Raw genomic sequence first — 10,686 nt, 5'->3', positions numbered from 1 at the left:
GGGCTGGGGTCACATGACAAATTTTTGGGTGGGTGTGCTCCTCCGGAATTTGGAGGTGGTGGTATTTGAGAGTTTTTGACAGCGTGCGCGTAAAGGGAGGAGTTGTTTAATTTGGAGATGCTTACAATCAAAATCAAGGGTCTTTCTTGATATTTTGGCTGAAAATTGCCTGAAAATATATTAAACAGAAATGTGCCAAATGAGTAATTTAGGGGCCTTTAGAGCTAAAATTGTCCAAATCAAAGCTCTTTCGGTGCTTGGTATTGGTAAAATTCAGGGGTCTTTCGGAGGCAGGCATCTTTCCATGGAGCATACCTGTATAGTCATTTGTGTTGTGTTGATTAAACTCTCCCAAACGTTACTCACACTTTTGTAAAACGTGTGCAGCAAGTGTATTATATACGACCATGAGTTATAAAAACGGTATGAATCTGGATATTTGCATAATGTGGGTTTTTTTTGCTGTCAACTTTCGCTTCTATAATAAAAAAGCAATTTTAAGCATGAAAAATAATAATTTTCATTGTAACATTTCCATACTAAAACTGTAAAAATTATTTCTTTTTCATAAAATGTTAGCTTTTGCTGTCAGTTATGTCACCTTAAATTTTGAGCTGACCAGTTGTGGTAAAGCAAACAAACTTGGAATTTCCTACCAGTGCCAATGACGCCAATGGTCAGTTGGTCATTCGATACAATAATTTGATGTACTATGTATAACCGTCCTGGACGCCATGTATGTACATGTACTGTACTTTGAACATCGCATACGTGTTCGACTAATATTTTCATCGTGAAAATTAAACATCAGTTCCAGATGTTTAGTTTAATAAAGTACAAATAAAAAACAGAATTTCGAAAAATATTGAGGGCGTCCTCCTCAGGAAAAGTTATGATGTGGCTTTAAGTTGACATAAATGTTTGGGTCAAAATAATGCCATTTTTATGATTTTTACTTTTACTAAATAATATGTGTACTTTTATACACTTTAGAGCAACAATTTAGCAGTTATGAGGCTTTAAGGTTGTCCATAATTCTGTGATTAAGACCAACTTTAAGGGGGTACTACACCCCTGCCCAATTTTGTGCCTATTTTTGCATTTTTCTCAAAAATTATAATGCATTGGTGACAAGTAAGATATGTATATTATAGGGGCAAGGACTACAACTACTGCACTGGAAATTTTTATTTCAGCACAGACAACAGTTGTGGAGTTACAGTCAAAAATGAGGGGAAACCAATATTTGATCAATAAATCAATAACTACTTGCCTTGAGTGGCTGAAGTTTCAGTGCAGTAGTTGCAGTCTTTGCCCCTATAATTATTATCTTACCTGTCATCAATGCGCTATAATTTTTGAGAAAAATGCAAAAATAGGCACAAAATTGACCAGGGGTGTAGTACCCCCTTAAGTAAGTCATCAGAAGGGGCACGTAATAATAATTACCATATAAGTGAAACTGGATATTTTCATGTCATAGTTCTTGAAAAGTTCTTGCAATGCTGCCAATGGAACAAAATAATTAATCTCCCAACTCCCCTCCAGTACCAATACATTGTTCGGTTTAAATTGGCGAAGACGCATATCATCATGAGTTAAGCAACTGGATGATAATAACTTGATGTTAAAATGGACAAGACCCAAGTTCATTGTATTTGGCTCGCCACACAATATCAATCTCGTCTCCTCTTCACTTCATCTTATGGTTGGCGATACTGTTATTAAACCTGCCACTTCAGTTCGTAACCTTGGCGTTAAACTTGCTCGAGTCAGGTGCTTCCTAGATACAGACTCATGCCATCACATCATCCGTGCACTCATATAGTTATCTCGCCTCGACTACGGTAACTCTCTCCTTGCTGGCACCACCAACATCAATTTATCCAAACTGCAGCATATTCAAAATACATCAAGGACTTACATTGGTTGCCCATCAGGGAGCGTGTCAATTTCAAGATCCTCACCATCATAATCAATGTGTCAATGACATAGCTCCACTCTACCTTCAATCTGGAATTCATTCTTACACCACATCTAGTCATTTACGTTTTTCCATGGATACAACACGGCTCTCCATTCCTCTCACAAACAAATTAGCTGGTGATAACGCCTTCACTTCCTTTGGTCCTCGAATTTGGAACAACCTCCCATGCAACATCAGGGAGGCCCAAACACTGGCCAGCTTCAAAAAGCTTTTAAAACCCCATCTTTTTCAAATTTGATTCATTTCTTGTCATTGCCATTTCTTTCTTTGTTTTGTCTCATTGGATTGCGCCTAGAGCTAAAATTGTATAGGCGCAAAATAAATCTATGTATGTACAGGGTGTAACAATAAAATTTATACAATTGCATTTTGACTTCTCAGGAAACAAGAAATGTCTTTAAAAAGACAATGCCTCAAGAGATTCCAGCGGGCACCATTTGTTATTAGCTTATAAGAGATACTTGAAATGCTAGCTTTAAGCCATCTTGCAATGGTAATAATTCTGATGTATTTAATGCAGGAATACCTAGACTCGCTTGCCAGTCTCGTGTACGGCGTTTGTACACTGAGTCTAGCTTATGCCATTTTGTGTGTCAATGGGATTTACACACTTAAGGATACGATACATGATTTACCGACAAGTGACTCATTTCGGAATGCGATCATGAATTTTGAAGAAAAAAGGCTTCGCTGGGACTCGAACCAGCGATTCTAAACTTCCTTCGATTACGCGTCTAGCGCTTTACCGCTCGGCCACGTTGGCAGTTGAGAGGATGAGTGTAATGATAAATCTCATAATGCCTTCTTTAGCCTTTTGTTTACTAAAAAAAAAGACGCGTTTTGTAAAGATAGATTAGCCGTTTTATGCATAAATAGCACGAACGTTTGGGAAAGGTTTCAAACAAATAATAAAGACACTGATGTGATGATGAAATTGCGTAAGTCGGGAATTATCTGCTTCGCAATGTTTTGTTTTGGTTTGCGACTTCATAACATTATCATTCGAAATCAACAAAATATATTTCAACAGTATACAGCCTCATTCCTTCTTTAGAATGTTTTGTACATGTATGTGAAATAGCTTCAACAATGGTTCGCTGCATAATGGTAAAAATAGCCTTGACCTGAAAAAGGGCGAGAGGTACCATATTTACGGATTCAGGCTAAATTTAAAATTGATATAAAACGTTTGTTTTTGATCGATTACAAAATTAATTTTTGTCGTATAAAGAAATTGTGTCTGGCGTTAATTACACTACAGTTTTTATTCCTAGGGCTCTTTGACTTCTTCAAATAATTTTTTTAATGATAGAGTGAATCCCTGGCCCTCTATAATTACGCACAAAAGATCGAGTCCCTTTACGTTTTCCTGTCACCAGGACCAAAAAAAAGTACTAGAAAGGCTACTTGGAAATTTGATGATCATACCTAGCATGGAGGACAGGCCTAGGCAAAAAAAACCCTTTTTTTCTAATAATTTCTCCGCAAGGGTCATTTATGTCGACAAATTGTTCACAAATCCACAGCAGGGTTGCAAATATACCATATGTCACTTGGAGTGCGACAATTTGTAAAGATAAATTTATCACAGGTAAAATTTCTATTAATTTGGCCATTCGTCTGCATATTACCAAAAATAATGCATTTTGGGCCACCGTTTCTCCATGAACGTCATTTATGTTGACAAATTGTTCGCAAATCCATCACAGGGTTGCAAATAACCATACGTCACTCGGAGTGCGACAATGTGTACAGATAAATTTATCACAGGTATTTTCTATTAATTTGACCATTCGTCTGCATATTACCAAATATAACCCATTTTGGGCCACCGTTTCTCCGCGTACGTCATTTATGTCGACAAATTGTTCGCAAATCCACCGGTTAGTTTTAAGGATATAATACACAAGTCGAGTCGAGACAAAGCGAGTCACGTAATTTCTCAAGTCACATCGAGTCATGAGTATCGAACAATTTTTACATTTCGCTTTGTTTATTAAAATACTACTTTAAATATACTAGGCCTATGTGTATAGTGTACTATTTAAATTACTTCAAGTTATTAACCACCTTGCTTGATTTATATTTTATAATATATAGCTTATTCCCTTACGAAAATGGCACGCTTTTTTTGCAAGCGTGCAGCATGAATGCGCACACATGTCGCACATGTGCATATGAAGTGTGCGCATGCGTGTTTTTGGAAAAAAAACACGCATGCACATGCATGCACCGTGCATGGTCTGCACGCTTATATAGCATGCAGGGCTGCATGCATGCAGGAGCTGCACGCTTGCAGGAGCTGCATGCACGCGTGCAGAAGCTGCACGCTTGCAGGAGCTGCATGCGTATTTTGTTCCAAAAACACGCATGCGCATGCATGCACAGTCTGCACGCTTATATAGCATGCAGGAACTACACGCGTGCAGAAGCTGCACGCATGCAGGAGCTTGCCGCTTGCACGCGTGCAGGAGCTGATGATAATATACAGGTATTTATACACTTCATGCATGTCTGCTGAATTCAACACTAACCTTATAGACTATGGTTTCCTGGGGGAAAAGAATCGCAAAAAACAGACTTTTGAAACTTACGCAATTCGATTTTTCTTGCAGAGACAATTCTTGATATGCTCAACATCAACAAGACAATGATGAAAACCCCTAAAATACACTTCAAACTTTTCAAAGTTATTGGGAGCTTCTGAGGAGCTAGCACTTCTCTGATCCTTGGCAGTTGGTGACCTCTGACATCCCATACTGCACTGCTGCTTCCTGCAATTATGCGTGCAAGTGTGCAATGCGTGCGCGGCACGCTTCAAGTTTGCGTGCAGAAAATATTAGGTGTGCAAATGCGTGCACTGCACACTTAAAAAAATGCGTGCAGGGAATAATGTGCAAGTTGCGTGCAGCGCACAGTTTATTATGTGTGCAAATATGTGTGCAATTGCATACTTGCGTGAATTGCCTGCACGCACATGGCTAGTTCGCACACATGAACACGCTCTTGCTCGCTTCTGCACACTTCTGCACACTTTTGCACACTTATTTAAGCGTGCAGCACGCTTCGGCACACTTTTTTTTTTTTGCATTTTCGTAAGGGTTGGTCTGGGTATAATACAACATTAATGCATTATAGTTCTCTCATGTCAATGCATGTATTAATCTTGAGCATTTCTTGAGTGATAACTATGTAACCCCATGAAATACTGCCCTCTATAACAAAAAGTTCTCCCAAGTGACCAGGTCCAGGTCACACCCACCTACACCACTAGCCAGCACTGTGCCACATACCATCATAGAAAGAGGACCAAACCAAAACCCTCATGGACAGTCATCTTCTTTTATTTACCCACACTGGATTTGATAACTTGGATATTCGTAGCATTTAAGATCATTACCCACGTTGGACTTGATAAATTGGATATTCGTATGCAGATATATATATTATGCAGATATATCCAGACTCAGACTGTGATTTTAAGATCATCCTACTATTTGTTTCTCCTTCTGTGACACTCTCTTGGATCGCACCATCTATTGGCTCTTTATAGGTAAGACTGGTTTCACTACTTTTATTATTCATAATGATCATGTCATGGTTTAAATTTTTGTCTAAATAATATTTCAATCACCCCTTGAAATATATTCTGATTTGTTAGCTTTTGTTAGTTATGATATTTCTTGGCATTGGTATTTGATTAATACCATTATCATTTTGCTATTAAAAAGCTAATTATTGATTATACCAAATGACTCGAATCGCATTTGCACAGCGTTCATTACGTTGAATTAATGATTTTATGTATTTATTGTTTTGGAAATTCAATCTCAGTAAAGTTTAAGTTGTTTTAGATTATATACTTTAACTTTACAAGAAGGCCTTTAAAATATCAATTACTTGAACATCTGTATTTATTATAATTGTCATAGTAACCCATGATTTTGAAGATGATCTTACACTTGACCTGACCTCAATTGAACTTTTATGTAAGGTTAGCAAAATATACCATGTCCTGGTCAATACCAAACAATGCCTGATAAACATTAGTTTTCTATAAGTTAAAGAATGTGCCAATTTGGGCGTGCTCAATACAACAACACCATATAAAGTATAGTAAAGTGCTTGGTCATGTTATTAGGTGTATTTTAGCACCCAAACTAGGTGTGTCAAGAGAATTTCTTTTGAAACTTATTCAAGCATAATTCAACAAAACCATTGAAGTGACAAGTGTTGTTGCAAATTATCACCCAAAAGTTATTTAGCATGCACCCAAAACTTCCTCATATATGCACAAGGACATTCTATTGTCAGAGGCACAAAGCCTAAATACCTCTCCTTTTATTGATGATGATTTTATCTAAACATTGGCTGCAGATAGTTCTAAAGATGTTATTTTATTTAAGGAATAAGATTTGCATATTATCCTTCCCTGTACAACTCTATGTAGAGATTTATTTTATTATCATTTAATATGAGAAGGAAGTGTCATGTATATTATGTTAAACTAGGCGGTTACCCGTATTTGGCGGTTCTCGGCTGTAGCGATTACCTGGCTGATGCTGAATGTACTCACCAAGTTTTATGCCCATAGGACAGTATTTACTAATTTGACCTCAGATGACCCCTTGTGACCTTCCAAAATTTGGCTCTAAATGTTGACTGTACCCACCACGTTTCATGCCCATACGATAGTCTTTAGTAAGTTGACCTTAGATGACCCCAAAATGACCGTCCAAAACTTTGACTCTAAATGTTGACTGTACCCACCAAGTTTCATGCCCATGCGACATTTTTTACTAATTTGACCTCAGATGACCCCGGGTGACCCGGATGACCCCAAAATGACCGTCCAAAACTTTGACTCTAAAAGTTGACTGTTTCATGCCCATACGACAGTTTTACTAATTTGACCTCTGATGACCCCTGGATGACCTCGGGTGATCTTGGTCCACTAACTGAAACAAACTTGTCTGAGGTCCAGATGCACCCACCCACCAAGTTTGAGGAACGTGCAACCCCTAGTCTCCGAGAAAATAGGCGGAAAACAGTTTTTACTAATTTGACCTCAGATGACCCCAGGTGACCTTGACCCACTAACCAATACAAACTTGTTCCATCTTAGGTCAAGATGCACCTACCCACCAAGTTGCATGCCCATATGACAGTTTTTAATAATTTGACCCTAGATGACCTCTGGTGACCTTGACCCACTAACCAATACAAACTTGTTCTGTCCTGGGTCAAGACGCACCCACCCGTCAAGTTTGAGGAACGTGCGACCCCCAGTCTCGGAGGAAAACAGTTTTTACTAATTTGACCCCTGGATAACCTTGGGTGACCTTGACCCACTAACAAATACAAACTTGATCTGTATGGGGTCAAGATGCACCCACCCACCAAGTTTGAGGAACGTGCGACCCCTAGTCTCCGAGAAAATAGGCGGACAGACAGACAGACAGAGGCACAGAGTCACAGAGAGAGTCACAGACTACCAGTATTATTATATAGATATTTCTTCATGTAGCATCAAATAGGCCTTTGGATTCAAACTACTTTAAATGAACTTGCCACAAACATTCAGATATTAATTATTAAATTTGAGATTACACAGACAGATGTAAGCAAAATGTATAATATTATATACATGATTAAGGCCGAGTAATTTGTGTACTAACCATAGTGGTTAATGTTGAACTTCAGCTGTTTTTGTATGAACTGTTTGGATTATGTCATTATGTGATATAGTGCTCATGTAAGAGTAGTTAAAACTATTCACCCAAGATTATTGTATTGCCCAAGTCAAACTGACAATGTAGCTCAATTGTCAGAAGGTAGCAATACTACTGGAGCTAGATCATACAATGCTTTTGTTCACATTGATTGCAGATGTCTACTAATGATATCTATAAATAATTTGTATAAAATAATCATCTTTTCCTATATGTTATGGAAAATTGTAAAAGCTCCTGGAATTAGTCGTATCTACGAGCGATTATTATTTTATTGATAAAAGTTGTGAAATGACATATTTGGTTTTAAAAGCAAGTTAACTTTTAAAATACGTCCAATGAACTGTGGAAGAGAACAGGACCTTAGAATTGTGTTCTGTGTTATACATCTCTTTATAGGAACTGAAGATTTCTTGTCATCGTGTGAAGTGAAGTTGTACCAAGACTCAAGATTGAGGATCAAGATTCGACAAGTTTATAAATGACGTCATGAACTCACTTATGCGCATGCAATAAATTATAACCGGTTTAAAATATATACGGATCCATAAGTTTTTTTTGTAGTTTATACTAGTCCATAGGATTAGAGTGAATAAAGTAATTATATAATGTTATTATTGGTTTCCAGAATTCTAATTTGATTTAAGACCAGGGTTACAACTATGTATCTCAATATTGGGTAAAATCGTGTTAAATGTTTCTGGTAGATCGTTAGTATAATGTTTGAACATAAAGCTGTTCAATTCAAGTTTTAAACTATTATAAAACATTTTGATAAAGTAGAGAGAGTGGGCTGGAATATTAGTAGCGATTTGAAATAGTTCGTATATAGCACACGTTTCTAATCATGCTACTGTAAGTATAGATTAGCAGCATTTCACATACCAGCACACTTATCACTGCAAAAAGTGTGTCTAGCATGGAGACATGTCCTCAGTAGACATGTCTTAATTTAGTGTCTTTGTGCAAGTCACATACCATAACCACATGTCTTGTGGTTAGTCATGACTTTATGCATATGAGTCATGTCTAGTTTAGAGACATATGAAATTGCGATAAGACACGACTCCAAGAATTAGTGACTTATTCGATAATGCGTCTTTAATTAGGACATGAAGTAAGACATGTCCCATTGTGCTCTTATAATTAAGACATGACTTTAGGCTAGCTACATACTGTGTTGATGTCTTGTAGCTAGTCATGTCTTAGATAAAGACATAGCTCAAAGTCCTGCCTTTCCACAAGCCATGTCTCCATGCAAGACATGACTTGCATAAGGACATGGCTAAAAAGTGGCTTCAAAGTCGCGTCTTAAAATAGTGTCCTCAGGTAAGACACAATTTTGCAGTGTATGTTAGGTTTTCATAAATACAACTCCAAGAAATTTGGTATGATTGATGTTGTCAAATTTACAGCATTATCCAATGCAATATTTACCGACGAGCATTTACTTCATCACTTCTATCATCGTTTAGCACAGTTCCCCTGAAACCATAATAATATTAATATTCTAGACTATTCTAGATTATATAATGCTATTTTCCGGGACTATTTTATTCGCGGTTCTCGGGTTGGGTGGTTCTTGTGACTATCTCTAATTACCCAACACCGTTACCCATATAGGCCTACTTGCCCTGACCTTTTAAACTACTAATAGGCCTCTGCACGTGTGCCGTTTTGGAATCCGATGAGATGCACCTGCACGATTAACCTGAGGGTTGTCAGAGGCATACTGACATCCACTCCTACGGGAGAATCCAGGGGGGGGGGATGAGCAGCCAGCTCATTCCCTTGCCGGGTGGTAGTACCATATAGCCCCCAGATCCTGTCTGGGTGACCAACAATAACCGAGCTACTTAACATCAACGTAGCACTCGTCAACCCGCAACAGTGGCCAGCGTGACGAGTTAGGGCCACAACCCCCAACTAATATGGCAGCACAAAGTATGAAACGGCCCTCAGTCCCCAGCAGCTCTCAAGTCCCTGACCACGGGAGCGGTTATGGTGAGGCGAGAGTAGAGGGTGCTAAGAATCACTGGGAAAGTACAGGCTCCCTAAAGGAATTGACTATTTGCACATATAATGTGCGAACCCTCCTTGGCGCACCAAAGCTTCATGAGTTGGAAAAAGAACTTGATCATATCACATGGGATATCCTCGGCCTATGCGAAGTTAGACGTCTGGAACTCAAGAGTGGACACATGCTTTACACAAGGGGTAAAGATAATAGCAGCACTGGAGGAGTCGGCTTCCTAATACGAAAAGACTTGGCATCAAATGTTGTAAGCTACAAAAACCAGTCGGACAGAGTAGCACAAGTCATCATCAAAATCTCCAAAAGACAGACCTTGAAAATCATTCAATCGTATTTGCCAACAATCAGCTACCCAGATGAAGATGTAGATGCAGTCTACGAAAAAATTAACGAACTGCTCAACCAAGACAAAGCAAATCACACAATCATTATGGGAGACTTTAATGCTTAAGTAGGAAAGAAAACAAACTCAAATGAAACCATGCTAGGAGAAATATGGTGTGGAAGAGCGAAATGAAAGGGGAGACAGGCTTCTAGAATTCACTGAAAGCAAGAACTTACAAATCATGAATACCTTCTTCAAGAAAAAAGAATCTCGTAAGTGGACATGGTGAAGCCCAAATGGATTGTATCGAAATGAAATTGACTTCATCTTGACAAGCGAACCAAAAAATGTGAAAGATGTCTTAGTTCTAAACCGCTTCAACACTGGAAGTGATCACAGGCTAGTAAGAGCAAGGATCCCCATCAACTTGAAACTGGAAAGATACAAACTCGTGCAAAAAAGAAGGATGCAGGTCAATCTGGATAAGCTACAACAGAACAAAGAGGAATTCCAGATGAAGCTGCAAAACAAGTTTTATCTCCTGAAGGATGAAGCAGAAGACCTAGATCTAAATGATGTCTGTGAAAGACTTACAAACACAATCCTA

General features: G+C 38.3%; 1 protein-coding gene across 1 annotated transcript; it reads left to right on the top strand.

The window, feature by feature from the left end:
- Positions 1-9,650: 9,650 nt before the first annotated feature.
- On the top strand, positions 9,651-10,205 carry LOC140144671 (uncharacterized). The gene has a single exon (XM_072166482.1). The coding sequence runs from the start codon at positions 9,651-9,653 to the stop codon at positions 10,203-10,205; it is 555 nt and encodes a 184-aa protein (XP_072022583.1).
- The last annotated feature ends 481 nt before the right edge of the window (positions 10,206-10,686 follow it).

The sequence above is a fragment of the Amphiura filiformis genome, chromosome 2 (assembly GCF_039555335.1).
Source record: "Amphiura filiformis chromosome 2, Afil_fr2py, whole genome shotgun sequence".
NCBI classification, from domain to species: Eukaryota; Metazoa; Echinodermata; class Ophiuroidea; order Amphilepidida; family Amphiuridae; genus Amphiura; species Amphiura filiformis.
Note: the sequence above shows the minus strand (reverse complement) of the source record. Positions and strands in the feature narration are given on the sequence as shown.